The sequence below is a fragment of the Aythya fuligula genome, chromosome 18, assembly GCF_009819795.1.
Source record: "Aythya fuligula isolate bAytFul2 chromosome 18, bAytFul2.pri, whole genome shotgun sequence".
Lineage (NCBI taxonomy): Eukaryota > Metazoa > Chordata > Aves > Anseriformes > Anatidae > Aythya > Aythya fuligula.
Genome location: NC_045576.1, coordinates 8581314 through 8599795, shown reverse-complemented (window position 1 = coordinate 8599795; position 18482 = coordinate 8581314). Strand labels below are relative to the sequence as shown.

General features: G+C 40.6%; 2 protein-coding genes across 7 annotated transcripts in view; one reads left to right on the top strand and one right to left on the bottom strand.

Moving 5' to 3' along the window:
• MBTD1 (mbt domain containing 1) overlaps positions 1-8158 on the bottom strand; it is a 33090-nt gene extending 24932 nt beyond the window's left edge. For 5 of the 6 annotated variants that reach the window (XM_032199413.1, XM_032199415.1, XM_032199416.1 and 2 more), the window contains exons 1-2: positions 8075-8158; positions 765-966 (exon numbers count right to left, since the gene is read on the bottom strand). In XM_032199413.1, the coding sequence (XP_032055304.1) occupies positions 765-966; positions 8075-8095 (223 nt within the window). In that variant the 5' untranslated portion in view covers positions 8096-8158. Of the gene's footprint in view, positions 1-764; positions 967-6500; positions 6692-8074 lie in introns of all 6 variants that reach the window. The other variant, XM_032199419.1, reaches the window with a different exon arrangement.
• Positions 8159-8774: 616 nt separating this feature from the next.
• On the top strand, positions 8775-18101 carry UTP18 (UTP18 small subunit processome component). Its single transcript, XM_032199859.1, has 14 exons — positions 8775-9115; positions 9234-9361; positions 9446-9541; positions 10194-10273; positions 10500-10585; positions 11223-11348; positions 12191-12365; positions 12688-12788; positions 13437-13527; positions 13776-13899; positions 15400-15574; positions 16185-16327; positions 17135-17191; positions 17834-18101. The coding sequence occupies exons 1-13, from the start codon at positions 8810-8812 to the stop codon at positions 17157-17159; spliced, it is 1656 nt and encodes a 551-aa protein (XP_032055750.1). The 5' UTR covers positions 8775-8809; the 3' UTR covers positions 17160-17191; positions 17834-18101.
• The last annotated feature ends 381 nt before the right edge of the window (positions 18102-18482 follow it).

The following is an 18482-nucleotide window of genomic DNA, read 5'->3' as shown; positions in this document are numbered from 1 at the left end:
AAAGCCACAGTAAAAATTCAGAACAAAGACAGCACGAAAAAGGTCCTGTAGGTGGCACCAAACTGATCCATTTCTACCAAATCCAAAATTCTACCCGGAGAAATCTCTGCTAATCACTAATAATCTTGTCCAAAATATTTTTCCCCATTGGCAAAAGCAATCTTTCCCCTCCTCCCTGTCCTTTTATTTTTCTTGTAAACTGCAGTTCATAGCTAGGTAATAGTGAACAGGGACACACTGGCAGGCTTTATCCAGCAGTGGTAATGAAGTTTTCCTAGTATTAGAAGAAATATTTTTATATATTATATTATATTATATATAATTATATTATAATTATAATATATAATTATATTATATATAATTATATTATATATTATATTTATATTATATTATATATATTTATATATTTAATATTTATATATTGTATATATGAACAAGATAAAGGGTAGATATACTTCCAAGTGTAAGAGAATGACACTTACAGAAGAGCTCAAAGCATGAAAACAATGTGCATGAGAACACATACTTGTGTGAATATTATACACAACACATATTAAAAGGGGGGAAACGTTCATAAACTATTTCTTTCCTGACAGCAAGATTCAAATTCTATCTTATTACAGTTTTGTAAAACCCAAACAATCCACTCCCCTTCAGCTATTTCGGTCAAATTTCAAGGGCAACAAACACTTGGGACTGGACCCTCAGAAATCACAGCATAGGTTGAAAAACAAAGTCTTGGTACTCACGCTCCACTTACTTACCCATGCCAGATTTACCATCTGGATAAGTATAGACCTGTCCATTGTTCTTTATGATTGGGAGACTGGATGGCAAAGGAGCAACCTCTTCTTCACTCTCATCTGAACTGGAGCTGCTGCTGGTGTCCTCACTACAACTATCATAACCGTCAAACATCCCGAATGAATCACGTCTTTTCCTTTCTGTTCGTGAAGTATGTTCTGTCTAAAAATAAATTAAAAAAGAAATAAAACAAATAAAAGCAAACAAAACAAACAATACCAGAGCATTCTGAATACAAAAAAATTAAAAGGCAAACTTAAGAAGTTTCAACGGTCAAAGTCAACCTTTAAATGTAGAACTACTACAAACTGCTCAATCAGCACAGAAATATGAGCCACGTATTGCTAATTGAATTAGTATTAGCAGAGCCCAAACTAGCCAATTTCTGGTATTAGGATAAACAGGAAGAAAAATCTCTCTCGGTCCACTGAGAATACACAGTAGCAGCCCATACATTCCTTTTTCTTGGTATCTTCAGAGTTCATTAATCCTGATGTGCTGATTAATGACAGCCACAGAGATCTTATATGCAAATGACCACCTTCCAGATGGCTGCAGCCAATTTCACCAGAATTCATTCATTTCAGAAAGCTGGGCAGAGAAAAGACAGTTCAATGAGGAGGGCACTATTCCACCGAGCAAGAACGAGGCTCTCTCTGCTACTACTGGCTTGCAGGGTTACAGATAAATCACTCAGCTTCCCTAGGATTCAGTTTCTCATGGGTGAACCAGGAATACTTCTCTACCTCACGGGGATGTTCTGAGGATTAATACATTAACAATTATGAAGAGCTCAGTTACTATGGCAATAGGGTCTGAATAAATACTAAAAGATAGAAAGGTGACTAATTTGCCAGTCATCTACAAAACCCTGTTACATAATAGTTTTGCTATAACCTATAGATCTGAGGTCAAGTGAAAACATACAGATTTGAAGAATGCAAAACAGTTGAGAAATTTCTGAAAACATTAAAACATAAACAACAGATTAACTGATCTTTTTCTGATGCACATCCACTACATGCATTGTAATAGTCACATCTTTCACTCAATCACTATTTTAAACAGCTCTACTGAAACAAGGTTACTGCTACGTAAGTGAGCTGCCCTCATCAAGCTATAAAAAAGAAATTTAAAAGTATTTCCATTACTCTTAACAAGATCTACTAAGATTGAGAGGTATTAATAAATAAAAAAAAGAAAAAAATCTACAATGGAAGCACAGGTTAGGGGAATGAAGTACAGCAAGAAAACAAAAATAAATAAGAAAGTCTTTGCTTCTACTTCCTTCCCACTCCCATCCAAGAGCTAGTTTTATTTAAAAATCACTGTAGACAAAAAGAAACGTGACTTCACTTTCCCTTCTTAAATTGCATTTGGATTCATAGCTTTAAGATTTCATCACAGTAATTCCCCAAATCCCTTTCCTAGAGAGTATATGCCTGAACATCTTTATTGTTGGATTTTATCCAAGCCTTTTTCTGCCCTGCTATTCTTTTATTATAATATTCTCTCTTCTCCTTTTCGATCTAAGTCCTATTATAGAAGGATTTCTTCATATTTAAAAAGGGAAAACTGATTCCCACACTGACTCAATCCTAGTATCCCACTAACAAAAACCCAAAACCCACATCCCGTAAGCATAGAAGATTATACAATAAGATACACAAATCACTTAAAGCAGCTCTGAAACTTAAACAAATTCAATGTAATGTTAACAGTACACACATCCCGCAGCCAACCACTCAAAGTTATATTCAAACCAACCAAAACTTAGGACAGGGCATAACTCTGCATCTCCTTGAAGAAGCTGAGAGCTGCTTGAAGCAGCTAGGACAACAGCTGCAATCAGAGGAAATGCAGGGAGAGGGCAGAACGAACCCTTGTCCTAAGCTGCGCTGGTAGCAAGCCTTACCTGAACACTATCACTGATACTATTACCAGCAAGATGCAAGATCAGTTATTCGTTTGTGTGCACGTGTGCGTAGATTAAGACAGAAGTTGAACACGTTGCCATGGATACAGTGTTCTGCAAAAAGTGGCAGTAATTTACAGATCAGAACATGAAGACTCATTCCCTTCCCCAGAATCTCAAACTCTGTCGTGCCCCAGCTTGGCTTTCCTTGACCATTGCCTGCAGCAGGAAATAAGACACACCACCATCCTGACCATTCACAGCAGTAACACTGCGTTGCATCCTCATTTTTTGGACAGATCTTGGTGGTGTACCAGAGCCCACGGACAGAATATCCAGCCTCAGCAATGCATCCTCTGTCAATCAGCTGACCTGATTTCATTAAGGGACCAGGGCCCTGTCCCACACAAAGGAGGGCTTCGACCCTTTAGTGGAAGCTGCAGCACGGGGTGGTCTCAGCACATCCCTTTTTCTTTTCAAACCTGAGACCTCTGGACGCACGTGGCCGTTCTGTTCACCCAGAGCTTTGCTGCCAGGGCTGTGAAATGCTAGAGCAGCTCAGGAGGAGAAGCACAGCTCTGTTCCCAGCCCCGCAGAGCCAGCACAGCTCCCACTGTGAGAGCAGGAGCAGGAATGGAAAGCTGGAGGCAAGCTGAAGCTCCAGTGGCACAGGAGGAAAGGAAGAAAGGCTGCGGCAGGCAAGCTGAAGCATGGTGCAAGATTGCAATCGCAGATACCACAACAGAACGGTTGGCTCTTTTTAATTTATTTTTTATTTTTGCTATCACATACATTTGGAACCTCAGCATCACTGCCAAGCCCTCTCTGCCAAAACATTCACAGATGAGAAAGAAAACATTTCCAATTTCTCTAGAGAAATTGGGACCTCTAAAAAAAATCGTTCTTCAGCATTACAGAGGTTTCTAAGGAGCAATCATCAAGGGTTAGTTAAGCTTAACTAAAATGCCAAAAGAAGTCTCATATTCCACCTTTCCATTTACTTTATATTCGGTCAAATTGTCTCAGCTCAAGTTATGAGCAACTCTAAACAGTAACTTTACTAGTTGTTTTAAAATAACACTATAGTTTTTATATAACATTTTCATCCAAGCTTTTGCCAGAAAATAAGCATGCTTGCCAGATAATTTGCATAGGACATTCCTAATGTCAATTTATAGTTATTATCTGGATTGTAATTCTTGGGAAATTACTCAAAATACATTTTGTGTAACTTGGAAAGCATACAGTTTTTCAATAGAAAAAATACCAACTACTTTGTTTATAGAAGTAGGTGGAAGCTAGGGAAGAAAATATGCAAATACCTATTCTGGAATTTTGCTAGAGTACATCAAAACACTTCTATTTTGATACTAAACACCTCTAAGGTTCTTTTCAACCCATGTTGAGACAGTATTTGTAGAAACAAATGAATAATGTGTGGATCTCTGATTGCCCTTCTTGCTGAAATGAAAGGTCCTATTCTTTTCCAAGCTTTAATATCCGAAGCAGAAAATAGTTAGGGTACAACTCTGAACTCAAAGGTCAACAATTGCATCCTTACATAAAGGGCAACAGATGTCTCCAACAGAACCATAACTGAGGAAAAAGCATCTGCTTCAGTAACAGCAGCAGCTTGCAACTCCTGCTGTCTTCTTCCAAGTGCTGAGCAGCAGCGTGCCTTACCAGCTGACTAGCCACACCATCTGACAGGGGAGCACTTAGCTGCTACCTGCAGCACCTCTGTGAATGGAAGCCTCAGAGAGAACAGCTTTCACTGTACCAGGTGCTCCCACTGGATTTTGAGACACACTGTCCATGAGAATGCAGTCCTCCACCCAAAAAAGTAGCACGATAGTTACAGTGCTGAAGTGGCCTGTCATAGCCACAAAACTGGGGGTCATCACTGTCAATGGGGGGGAGTGAGCTTACATTATATGTATGTTTACAGGCTTTAATAATCAACATTTAGTAATATTTCTCCTAAAATTCATTTTCCAGCTACTAGAGACAGTAGCAGAAATTGATCCAACCGTAACAAGATCAATCCCCATGTTTCACAATACAGGCATCCAAAGAAAAGAACGTTTCCTACTCTCAGGAGCTGGATTTAGCATGAAAAATTACATTGAGAGGGAAAATTACCTTTCCCTCAAGATTGAAACAGATTAGTGCTCTTCACCTCTAAACGTGAGGGAATGCATCTGCAAAGCTTGCTCTGAGCAGGAGGCCTGGCTTACCATAAAGCTCAGAGCTGTGCAACCGGTCATTAGGCAAAGAGCAGTAGCTGTTGCACTACAGGATAACCCAGTAGGTCAGCGAGCAGAAGCAATGCACATACAGGCCAAACATTTAGGTATACTGGCTAAGCTTATTTTCCTAGTGAGATTACCAGTTCCTCAATAGGAATGGTTTTTAGACACAGCGATACAAGATCTAGGCGAAGCGGGACTGGCAAATCCAAGTCTGCACGAATATTTGCTTGGGGGGGGTTTCTTGCATAGTTCTTACTGAAGGGGTGGGTGGAGAAAGGAGCCCTAAAAAGCTGCTTTCGTATTCTGCCCAACTTCTCATTTTCTTGTTCTTCCTCTCCCCTCTGTGAGTACTTGGCAACGATGTATTTTTAAGAAATACTCTTAATTAACCATTACACAAGGCAAATGGCATGATAAAAGAATATAGTTAAGAAAACCGGTTTCCCTAAAAGCAGGAAGGCAAACTATAAACAAATATGATTAATAACTAGTTTAACTCCTTTAGCATATAGTTACACAGTTGATTTTAGTCAGCACATTATAGCACACGCTTTCGGAGAATAGTAACTACTTTTTCAGCACAAAACGATGGTCACAAAGGGCTCAAACACAGAGTTAAACCAGAAAATAAAACCACATAATGTTAATTAGACATCAAATACTTACTCTGGAAATTGCTTTAGTGTTCTAATGAAAACTATACTCAAGTTTTGGCACAATTTATGGGAGTGTTTTTGAAGGTGAGAAGTTGCTATAGAAATTTTACCCTGTTATTAAGTGACCAAACCCCTTGCCTCCAAGCAAGCACACCCTGGCAAAAGGAGGTTGATACAAAAATCACAGAAAGGTCTCAACCTGCTCAAAAGGATTGTCATTACTTCTGAATCAATTTAGTGCTTGAATTCAGAAAGGCAGCAGTTTAGAAGTGAGTAGGAGAGCTGTAGCTTAACAGAAGCCTGCCAGCACCTACACAGATAGGCATCTCTTTCAGTGCTCAGATCTGACTCCCAGAAACGTGACAGAAGTTGGAGCAGATGGTATTTGAGGCCAAGGTCAACAATGAGGTCACCATAACCTTCAGGCCATGGGTCTGTGATAAGTCACATTTACTTTAATCACATATCCTTAACAGATCATACGTTTCCCATAATGTACTTCGAAGTCAGTATTAAATTTGATGCACAGCTTTTAAATTCATTCATTAATGTTTATGCCACAAGCTCAGTTTTAGCTCCAGATGTCAGCATTAAGGCACCGACACGACAGAACTTATTTGTTACAACTCTTCTGAACTTAAGCTGGCCAGAGCAATTTAGTGCAGTAATACTAGCTCACCGCTGACAGAACTGAAGATCTACTTATGCCTCAGAGCGTGACAAAAACAGAAAATTCAAACAGGACCAATTTAAAGAAAACACACTTTCAGCTTTCATTAAAAATAAACAAGCAAAACACTCCAAAGCTAAACATCTTGGGATTCCTGGAAATCAGAACCAACCAAACTTACTTTTTTTATATAAGCAACTCACCTCTATCTGGAAATGTGCCTTCCACTCTTATAATAAGTAAAATCTCAGCTGGAAAATTACAGAAATGTTTTTCCTGTCTCTTCATTTGCTATGTATGACAGCATTTTGTCTGAAGCCAGTTTCTGCTGTTTGCCAATGGTTTTGTCCATAGCCTCTTCCCCAGGGGGTTTCACACAAGAAGAGGGGAGACTCTTTTACAAAAAAATATATCAAATTAGCAGGCAATTTGGAAGGGGAGGGGTGATGTAAATATGTGAAATATCTGAGTTTTGAAAAAAAATGAAAATCTGTTACAAAATTCATTATGTGTTTACAAAGCTCTTATACACAGGAGTACCCGGAAGAGGCAAAGTCTAGAAGGCAAATACTTTGTTTTAACCATCCTGTTAACATTAAAAAACAAAAACAAACCAAAAACCCAACACCAACCCAAAACCATAGTGTGCTACACCTGAATTCCTTCTATGTGCTCAGAGCTGGATTCAGCAAAACATCACATGGGTCTAATGCGTGCCGACTTACCTGAGAAGTGAAGGTGTGTTGGAGTATGCAGAAGGTATCAAGAACCTTGCAAAATTAAATCACATTTTTGGAAAGTAAGAGAAATGAAAGCTAATGAGGAGGAACTTCTTTTGTAAAGATTATTAACACCGCTAGTGTCATCCAGCTCTTTAGGGAGCAAAAATGAAGATAGTTCTTATTTTCAGGGTACAAGCCTGTTGTATGTGCGCAGATCTCCACGCTCTCAGGAACACCTGAACGTTCTCGTGACAAAAGCAGCGACATCCCCCTAGGGGGGTTTTTACCTCAGCTACGTTCCCCTATAGCGTAGGTTACACAGTTCCTCAAACCGATCCCTCGGCAGAACTAACAAGCAAAAGCAACTGCACACACCGATCAGCTTTGTCGGCTTTTTTAAAGTACACGCTTTTAGTTCCCATTTAACGCTCCAGATCAGTCTCTCCCATGCCCTTTTTGCTCCGCTCCCTGCAAGTCAGGACCGGACTGCAGCGCTGCAACCAGATGTAACGAGCAAACAAACAAACGCGGCTCCTCAAACATGCAAAACACCTGAAACACGGAGAATTGCCCTGCAGCTTCCACATAGCTGACTGGGACTGCAAGTTAAGGATCCCAGCGGCTGCCACAGGGGCTTTGAACTTTTTTATTTTTTTTCCCTTTTGTTGAAGGAGTCGCGTTCCCACACGCGGCCGCTTCTCCCAGGAGCTGACAGAACCCGGGGGAGCCCCTCAGGAACCGGGCTGGAGGCTGACCTGGCCGCACGGGAACAAAGCCACGACAACAACAACACGGCCGCGACTCGCGGGGGATCGCGACAGAGAGCGGGGCGCGACAGAAGAGTGAATCACGAAGTGGTGGGTGCACGGCAAAGGAGGAAATCGCGACAAAGGGGGGTGAATCACGACAGGAGGATGGATCACGATAAAGGGGGGTGTCTCCCCCTCCTCACCCGCTGCTCCCCGCTCTCACAGCCCCCCGCAGCCCCCCTTTACCCCCCAGCCCCGCTCCGCACCCCGCGGGCTCCTCTCCCCCCGCCAGCCCCCGGCGCTCACCAGCTCCTTTGTGTCTTCCATCAGGCCCTGGCGGGCAGCAGGCAGCGGCCGCCGCGGCCCCTTCAGCTGGGCTCGGCCCCCTCAGGGCGCCCCCGCCCGCCCCCCAGCCCAGCCCCTGCCGGGGCCCCGGGGCGGCCCCGCGGAGTTCAGCGCCGCGCCGGGGGAGCGGGGCCCCGCGCCCTGTGCCGGGACGGCAACAACATGAGCGGGCGCGCACTGCGCAGGCGCCGAGCCCCGCCCCCCGCGCGCCCTCATTGGGCGCCCCGCGGGATGGGGCTGCCTCGCTCGCCGTACCCCCCCTCCCCCCTCCGACCTATGGGAGAAACCATTTGGAAGCTGGGGGGGAGAGAGTGAGAAAGAGATGAAAGAGAGGAGAATCCCAGCCTAGAACTGCTTTTATTTTATGATATATAGTGAAGAATGCGGTATCTCTGCTAATCTGATGAGGAAAGCGGCCCGTTTTTACGCCCCGGGGTGCAGCACCCCCCCACGTACGCAGTGGTGCGGCCCGACCGCCCCCGCGTCACGTGGGACGCGGGGCAGGCGGGGCGAAAGGGAGGCAAAGAAAGGAGACCACGTGACCGCGCCTCGCAGCCGGACTCACGTGGGCCGAGCGAGGGGAAGGGGGGGGCGGCGCGGCGGGGGCCTATCGGGGGAGGGAGGCGGGGCGGTCACGTGAGCAGCCAGCGGGGTTTCCGGTTCCGGTCGGTGCGCGAGGCGGCCCCGTGAGGAGCGATGCGGCCGGGGCCGGGGGCGCCCCGCGGGGGGGAGGCCGGGCCGGGGCCGCTGCAGCCCTCGGTGAGGAAAACGCAAATGGGCGGCAGCAGGAAGAAGAAGAAGACGGCGAGGCAGCTCCAGCGGCTCGCGGAGGAGGAGGAGGCGGCGGCGCTGGAGGCGGAGGAAGCGGAGCAGCGCGGCCGGCACCTGCAGGCCCTGTCCGGAGCCACGGGCGCGGAGCGGGAGCTGGAGGAGCTGCTCTTCGGGGACTGCCTCGCCGCCGAGGAGGGCGAGCTGCTGCAGCGCCTGGCCGGCCCGCCGCGGGTAGGGCTCGGGGGCGGGTGGGAGCTGCGGTGGCGGCAGCTTGCTGCGTGCGGGTACCCCCCGAGGGGCGGTGGTCGCCCCGCGGCTGGGCTGAAAGGGGCCGCTCGGTTGTTTTCAGCACGCTGCCGAGGATGGAGGGAGTCTTCTCAGAGACTCCAGCGATTCAGAGGTGGAGAATGAAGCGAAAAGTGCTTTCGTGTCTAAAGCGCCGGCCTGGGTGGATGAGGATGATGAAGCTGAGGAAAAGTAAGTCCAAGCTCGGGCGTAGGAGTGGTTATAAAGGGCTTCAGCGGGAATGATTTTCATGTTCTGTGTGTTTTTGTTCTCTAGGATTGATATGACACATAGGTACAGGAGAGACCTGATGAAAAGCGATGCTGAGAAAATTCTTACCAAGAAAAAGCTGAAAATAAGACTTGAAGAACAGTAAGTACTGTTAATACTTATTTGGCAAGCTTTATTATATTAAGAGTGTGTGGTTTTCCAAGTCCCATTGTGGGCTGATCTCCACGGAAATGTTACCATATTAATGTGAATTGTTTAGAGCTGGTGCTTCTTATGGTGCTTCTGGTATTTTTATATCCAAAAGTAATATTTAAAGTAGTAGTAAATAAAATATGAATTTGGTCTTTCTTCATTAAGTTGTTTTTGTAGAGGTTACTTAATTCTTCTAAGAAATTATACCAAAAACTATTTGTAGTGATCTGTTGTGGTTTAATTAGGGTGATGAAATATCTTAATTTAGTATAAAATATAAGAAAGAATAGCAATAGCATAACAATGTAGAAATTCAGATGGGCTTTGGTTATCTTGGTGTAAGCGTGCATCATTCTGAAGAGCAGTGCCTTAATGTTTGGTATCAATTTTGCTTTAGATTCACATTCTACAAGTTAACAAAATACACTAATAAAGGAAGTTGAATGAAATTTGAGGAGAACTTCACATACCATTTTAAGTGAAAATAATCTTGCAAATTTTCATCTGTGTGTTGCAAGACATAAACGTATCTGATGTGTAGAAAGAAATAATTGGATTAAAAGCTTTTCATCCTTCTCACTCCTCACCATTATCTTGCTAGGTTTCAACGAGCTATGGGAGGAGTTCCTGCCTGGGCTGACAGAGAATACAGGAAGAAATCCAAGCGGACTAGAAGTGATAGTAAAGAAACCTATTACAATTCTAATATGCCTTTCTGTGCTTTCCTATTCAGCTGCATAGAAAATGACTGCTTGATATTTGGTTGATTCCTGTGGTGTGATAATTTGCTGGGTTAATCAGTTTTCTTTAGCATGCTTTTATTTGATTTATTGTTTCTGTATGGAATTTATAGGTTGTGATCAGTGAGTGGGGAATTAACCTTTTCAATATGCTTTGTTTTAATTAGGTGGCAGCGATGATGATGATGATCTGCTGTGCAGAACTGGTAACTTCATAACAACCTCGGAATCCCTGCCAAGAGGTATTTTGGAGGTAAAGGCAAGCCTGGTTTTGCACCTTAGTCTGAGCTATATATACATGCTTTGCTCTTTGGGCAGAGAGATCAGTGACTGCATGAGTTTCTTGTATGTGTCTGTAATGGTAATGTTTCAATATTTACACTTCACACAACTTGATAGGTCACCTTATAAAAGCATGAAACGAATTGAGGTGTATTGTTTGCTGTAGGGATTACTTCATGTATCCTTAAATAACATCTGCTACTGGGATTTCAATCTGTATGGGAAGGATGGAAATCTCCCATACGTTTGAGGTTATTGAAGTGGTCTTTGAAAAGTGAGCCTTAAGATTTTCTTATGCCATCTCATTTACAATTATTTTCTTTTTTATATCATCTCATTTGCAATTATTTTAGGTGAGTGAGAATGTAGATAGTTTTATGTAGGCTTTCTGCTACAACCAATAGTCTAAGTAGCTTTTTATTATTTCTGCCATGTGGAAACAACTTAAGCTTACTGTGTGCGTGAGTTCTGCTTGTATCGGTTGCCTAAATGTCAGCATATAGTTCGAGATGTCTTATAGAACAAAGAATGATTAAGCTGACTGTTCGTCAGCATAAATAAATGCATAAATTTTGTTGTTTTCTCAAACTGCTTGATCTGTTTTCTAGATGAAGAGCTGCTTGCCAGCTAACCAGGAACGTCTTGCTGAAGGAAAACTGTCAACTGTGCAGTTCCATCCATCTGCTCAAGTTGTTATGACTGCTGGACGTGATCGATCCGTGTCACTCTTTCAGGTGAAGAATTTCAATTTACATGATGTAGATGGCCATTAATACCGAATACTCTTTTGTTGAATGTACCTGAAACAGGCTGGGATGATAGACTTGCTTTTTCATTCTTCCTTTGGTGGCATGCGCAGAGTGGTTGTAATGTCTGTGATTAGAAAGTGATTTCAAATGTCTGTGAATTGAAATTTTTTGGAAGATTTCTATGGGAGACTTCAGTCAGCGATTTCATACCAGCTATTTGCAGAGTATAAGTAAATTAGTTTCATCAGGCTTTTTAGTTTATGAGTAACAAGGGCTGGTGAGGTTGTGGTGTTTTTTTTTTTTTAAGTTGTTTGTAAAACCTGTATTGTGAAGAGCAATCCACTTATATTTAGAATTTGTAATACTGCTGAGAAATTAGTTTGGGCATGGAGATGCTGTACTGGAGAAGGAAGTCCTGGGGCACTCCTGTCTTGCTCTTCTGAACACTAAAAACCATAACTGTTAGGAACTTTCTGCGTGGCCCGGCATCAGTGAAATGGTCAAAGACAAAAGTTGAATTTGACCTCCACAAGTCTGCAGGAAAGGAGAATGCAAAGCAAATGTTTCCATTTGGAAAAGTGTGTTAGAAATGACATTTTGAAAAAAGCATGGGCTAGACAGGAAGGGTAAGAGGTAATCCAGGAAGGTTGGGAGTTCCTAGCGTATAGGGTGAGGGGTGAGACATGGGCTATTTGTAAACTTGGAAGAAAGGGAGAGACTTGTTTCCATCTGGTGTAGTTTTACTTTCTCTTATACTGGTGAGTCAATAAGAATTTACTGTAGAACTATGTGGTATGTTCCTTAATATGATGATGTTTCTATTGAAGGTTGATGGTATAAGGAATCCAAAAATACAGAGCATCTATTTAGAGAGTTTTCCGATCTATAAAGCTTGTTTCAGTGCTGATGGAGAACAAGTTATAGCCACTGGTACTCACCATAAAATGTTTTACGTGTACGACATGATGGGTGGAAGCATTATTCCTGTACATCAAGTAAGAGGTATGTTAGACCTTTAAGTGTTTTCAGTATTGTTAAATAGATAAAACTGCCATTTAGAAGGCATATGAATTTATTTAAAAGGAAGTGGAGTGAATTGTTGGAAGTAGTGATACTTATTAGAGTATGTTTAGCTTTAGTTTGTCAAGGATACAACACTAAGTTTGTGTGGCATCTAACTAATGACGTGGTTTATGGGGGCAGTATGTTACAGAAACAAAAAGCTGAATTACAATCAGGTCTTGCTTCTATTCATTGTAGGTGTGAACGTTAAGGAAAAGAATAAATTGTGCCAGCATGACGTTCTAATTCTCTCTTTTTAAAGGCATGGAGGACAAATTTGTCAAAAACTTTGAAGTCTCTCCAGATGGATCATTTATGCTTCTAACTGGAACTTCGGGTTATCTTCATTTGCTGTCAATGAAGGTAGTTTTAGTTTCATTATTCATTTAACTTCCATTTCTTGGTACCCTTTTCCTTTTAAGCCTGCTTGCCATCTAGCTTTTTAGTTAAAACAGGTATAACATACTGTGACAGCCTTTGAGAGTGAGCTATTAACTGTCTATAGTATTAGAAAATGATTTGGGGATGTTTAGAATTTTACAGTGAAGTTGTGTTTGGGACTGATAATGGAATTAAATCCACAGTATCGTGGATTTTTTGTTGTTGTTGTTTTTTTTTTTTAAAAAAAAGTCTTATGTCAGTGACATGTTTCATTTTATTGCATAAACCCTGCTAACAGAAATGAATGGCCTCAGTATGGAGGGTGGATGATACAGGACTTTTTTTTTTTTTTTTTGGAATAGTGCTAGCGTGTGTTGGTGTACCTTTGTCATGAATTGCCCTACCTACTGTGATTCATAATGAATCTAGAACTTTATTTCAAGTACATTTTAAAATGCCATATGATAGCACTTGGGAAGGGCTATATGATAGCAACTTAGAAATAACTAGGAAAAACACCTTTTAAAAATAAAGTTCAGTTCCCTTATGTAATAAGATCCCTCTGAGAGAGCAGAAAAAAAGTGTTGAAATGCCAGATTCATTGTCACCATTGTTAATTTCATCCTACAGACAAAGGAACTGATCAGCACTATGAAGGTAAATGGAAGATCAACTGCATCTGCTTTCACTTCAGACAGCAGTAAAGTATATAGCTATTCAAGTAAGTGTTTTCTCTAATAGTACTAATTGTAATTCCATTTATATTGTTTTTTGTAAATCAACTGTTTTGCTGAGTTAATTGGCAAATTAAGTGATCAGATAAATAAACTGCTTTAGTATATTCTTAGATTAAAAAAAATCCTATATTTGATACTTGTAAATGAGTTAACAGCTGTCTTCTTCTGAAACTTACTTTATCAAGACAGACAAATCAATGTGGTTTCTGTAATCTTCTATTTCATTCTGCAGAGGAAGGTGAAGTTTTCATTTGGGATGTAAGAAGCAGAAAGTGTCTACACAAATTTGAAGACGAAGGCTCTTTGGAAGGAAAGTGTATTGCTGTTTCAAAAAATAACCAATATGTGGCATGCGGGTGAGTAACGTGGATGTTTCAGTTTCTTTATCATTTTGAAGTTCTTCAGTAAGTTTGTTTGGGGCTAGTAGGAGAGTAGGAATGTAGGAATACAGAAAAAGTTCACTTTTAATGAAGCTGTAGTAGAGGTGAATGGATGAACCATTGCCTTTTCTATGATAATCATTTATTTTGTTCCATGTATATATAAAATACCATACACACTGAATACTGGTATCACTCCTAGTGTATTACTATTGCCTTGCAATAGGTCTAGCAGTGTTGTGGTTTAATCTGGCCGGCAGCCAAACACCACACAGCCGTTCTCTCACCCTCCCCCCTCCCTCTCTGGGATGGGGGAGAGAAATGGGAAAGTGAAGCCTGTGAGTTGAGATAAAGACAGTTTATTAAGACAGAAAAATAATAACAATAATGATGATAATAGTACTACTACTACTACTGTGTTCAAAACAAGTGATACGCAATGCAATTGCTCACCACCCGCTGACCGATGCTCAGCCTAACCCTGAGCAATCCAGCCTCCCCCCTGACCCCGGCCAGCCACCCCTATATATTGTTTAGCATGAGGTCAGGTGGTATGGAATACCTGTTTGGGTCAGCTGTCCTGGGTCTGTCCCCTCCCAGCTCTTGCTGCACCCCCAGCCTGCCTGCTAGCAGGACAGAGCGAGAAGCTGAAACATCCTTGGCTTGACGTAAGCGCTGCTCTGCAACAATTATAACATCAGCATGTTATCAGCACTCTTCTCATCCTAATTCAAAACATAACGCCCTACCAGCTACTATGAGGAGAACTAACTCTGTCCTAACTGAAACCAGGACAAGCAGTTAATTTTAAAATCATATGGAGTGAAATTGCATAATCTGTAATATAAATACCAGTCTGGTGCCCCATTTCTTTGACATTTTCTTCTAGTTTACTCTTACACTTCTGATTTGATTGCTGTAAGAGAATGTTATCACTTCAAAAGATGTCTTAACTCAGTTGCAGCAACAGAACTGTAATATTGCTTAAAAGTATTTCTGAAATAAGCTTGCTGAGGTGCAACTTCAGCTAGTGGTATCAATTCATTACAATGAGACTGCAAAATATTTACAATATGCATTTTCTCAGCCCACTGCAGAAGAGGATTTTAAAGTAGACTTGTTCTGTGTGGAGGGTGTTTTTAGGCATATTTTGCATAAAAGCAAACACACAAGAGCTCAATTATTTCTGAATCTTTGATAGTAAGCTCTCACTGCTTTAAATTCATCGTATATAAGAGACCAGTTAACAAAGTATCTCTGGGTAGGTGTCATTGTCACCCCACTCACTCCTTGCAATCCTCCACTAAATACTGTTGCAAACTTTAAAGCAAAATGCAAGCTTCAAACAGAATATTACAAACTGTGCTAAATAGTTAGCAGTGATCTCTTTAAGTTGAATGTTGGCTATGGATAACAAATTAATATGTACTGGAAGTGCTATTTATTGGTATAGTCTTTGTTAATTTCTCTTTTCAGTTCAGTTTCTGGAGTTGTAAACTTGTATACTACTGATGTCTGCCTCAAAGAAAATAATCCTAAACCGGTTAAAGCCATAATGAATCTAGTTACATCTGCTACATCTGTGACCTTCAATCCTACCACGGAAATCTTGGCTGTGGCCTCTAATGAAGCTGATGAGGCTGTCAAATTGGTATGTTCAGCTTCTTGCGTGGTATCTTGGTGGAAAAAATTTCCTGTTGATAAAATAAAACTGATGCTGAGTAGATAAGTATACTGCAGAATTTGCTAGACAGAGCAGATCAGGATGTGTACAAGGGACCGTATATCTAAGAAAATTTTTTTTTTTTTTTTTCTTTGAAGCATGTTCTGAATGTAGCTTAATTCACCTGTTACTACTTTCTTTAAAATGCTTTTTTTTTTTTTTTTTTTTTTTTTAAACAGTGCTGTAAATAAAACAACTTAGCAACAAATCTGATTTTCCAGTATCTGTTAACTGTTACAGTCTTACTGTGTGGTAATAGCTCATTCAGAATTCTGGTCAACAGTAGATCTAATCAATTAATCTGAGGATTTGAAAGCCTCTTTTTACTCCTTAGATGTAATTACTCAAAAATAAGTTAGGTGCAATAAATGATTTCTTAGTGTGTTCCCTGCACCTTGTTTCTTCAGTAGAAAACCTAGAGTGGGGTAGGATAGGAATAGAACTGATCATTTGAAATCAGTGTTGAACTTAAACGTTAAATTTTTACTTTAATGTGATTTTTTTGCTCCTAACTGATGAGTTACCTATTTCTTAATAGATACACATTCCGTCGTATACTGTATTCTCAAACTTCCCAGTGTTCAGAAGAAAACAAATTTATCTTACTCAGTCTATGGACTTTTCTCCTAGAAGTGGATTTTTCTCTATAGCAAACAACAAAGGCAAAGCTTTATTATATAGGTATGTACTAACTTAGGCTGATAAATGCTACGTAGCACACTTACCTTTTCAAGGTGGGGCAGAGGACTGGTAAATGATTAAAAAAAAAAAAAAAAAAAAAAAAATTGGTCTACTTGATCTAAATTTTAATGAAGAGAGTATGATGCTGACTTCCTATCCTGGGGAATGAATCTAGTTGTTTGCAGCAAAATATAGTTTATAATCAGAAATCTATGTCAAAAATTTTGTTGAAATAACTTGCTGAAATAACTAGGAAAGAAAAAGCCAGATACTGGATGTTCTTCCTTTTTTTTTTTATTTAAATTTAAAAAATAATTGGAAGACTAAAACAAGATATGAGTTTCTATACTAGCATCCACATCTGTCATGGTTTGTTCTAGCTGTGAAGGCAGGATGAAGAGCATCCATGGGGGGGGGTGCACTGGCACAGGTTGTCCAGAGAGGTTGTTCAATCTCTATCCTTTGAGATACTCGAAAGCAATTGGAATGTCTGACTAGCTTAAGATAAACTTGATTTTAATGTGAGGTCTGATTTATGAGGTCTGAGAGGGAGAACTTATGGGGAAAAAACAACAACAACAACAAAAAGCAAGAATGTAAAAATGAGAATAAATCTGTTAATGTAATTGTCCTTTATTTAAATCTGAACTGCATGTTGTAATGGCACTTTGGGTAAATCTATTAACCTGATGATTGCTGTCTTTTACTACATACATATTTCAACTATTGAATAGTTGTCATTTCTTATGGTGTTTGCTCAACAAGTTACTGAAGTTTTAAACCTGTCTCAACTTTTTTTTTTTTCAGGCTGAAACATTATTCAGATTTTTAAAAGATAGAGGAGAAAATGGGCTAGTAACTCAGGTAAGAGTAGCACTACAGCTATTGATAGGATTGTCTTGAGGAATCTTTGTTTTGTTTTGCTGTTTCCACTACTTCATAGGTGGCAACAAGAAGTTCTTAGTGTGTAATCTGAAATGGTCTTGTTTGTATTTCGTACACACAGTGGGCTACTTTAGTGGGCAAGATTTATACTTGTTTTATTAATCTCAGCTTTTCTAATAATACTCTTAAAGTCAGTAGGTAGTTTAACGGAACTTGCCTAGTCCTGTTGACAGCAATTTAAAGAAAATCTGACCATATTTAAATCACGCTCCTGGGCAGTGGTGGTAAAAGCAACTGTGGGCTGGCTTAGCTTGATCCTGTTGTGAAGTCATGTTAAGCCTGCATATTTGAAAATTTAGGTTACATAAATAAGCTTGAAGTACAGTTTGTGTGCAGGTATCTTATTGTAGACTTTAATATTGTCCTGGGAAAGGACATGTCCTGTAGTGTTGTCAGTAACATAGTAGTGCTATTTGAACCAAAATGTGATAATGATGGAAAGCTCAGCCCATTCAAATGGGAGGCAGATTAATCTTCTGCATGTTAAGCTTGCGTAAAACTTTGGGATGGCTAAATATTCTGAAAATACTAACAAATGTCTCTGTACTGATCTTTCCACAGGTGTTGTAACCTGGAATTACAAGAATGGAACTACATGATCAAGCAAATTTTTTATATGGAAGTTGAAAAATAATATAACTTGTGGCTTTTGAATGTTTTTACTTAATAAATGTACCTGATAAGTTTTCAGGCATGTTATTCCAACTTTTTTCAATGTTTTGTTTAAGCAAATGACTAAAGACTTTAATGGTTGCTACTCAAGTTAATGTCTTCAAGAAATGCTTGATGTCCTCAGTTATTATGAGAATATAAAGTATTCCACTGTTAACATAAGTATTGGCTTTACATAAAGTGTGAGCTCTGCTTTGTGCATTTGGCTTGAGCTTTGCCACCAGTCAGATCCATTTGTGGCTGGAAACATGGTTTTGCTGACCGGGGGAGCAAAGAAGTAACCTGAAGAACCCTGTTGGTGCAGTGGGCCAGCTGTAGCTTAGGAGGAACACCAGCCACCATCCTTTGTGCTTAATGTCTCATCACCAGATCAACTGTTGTACTGTGGTTTTAATTCTTCAGGAAGACTCCATTCTTACCTTTCTGTGAAAGTAAAGCACCCTGAATAATCCCAAATGTCACTTCATTTGATTTTTCAATCAGTTGTAAAATCCTGATCTCATTACAGCTGCTGTTGCTGGTTCTTTCTGATGTGTCT

Coding starts and splice junctions, on each gene's coding strand:
- UTP18 (XM_032199859.1), top strand. CDS start 8,810: ATGCGGCCGGGGCCGGGGGCGCCCCGCGGGGGGGAGGCCGGGCCGGGG. Junction 10,274..10,499: donor CAAGCGGACTAGAAGTGATA/GTAAAGAAACCT, acceptor TGTTTTAATTAG/GTGGCAGCGATGATGATGAT. Junction 15,575..16,184: donor CTGATGAGGCTGTCAAATTG/GTATGTTCAGCT, acceptor ATTTCTTAATAG/ATACACATTCCGTCGTATAC.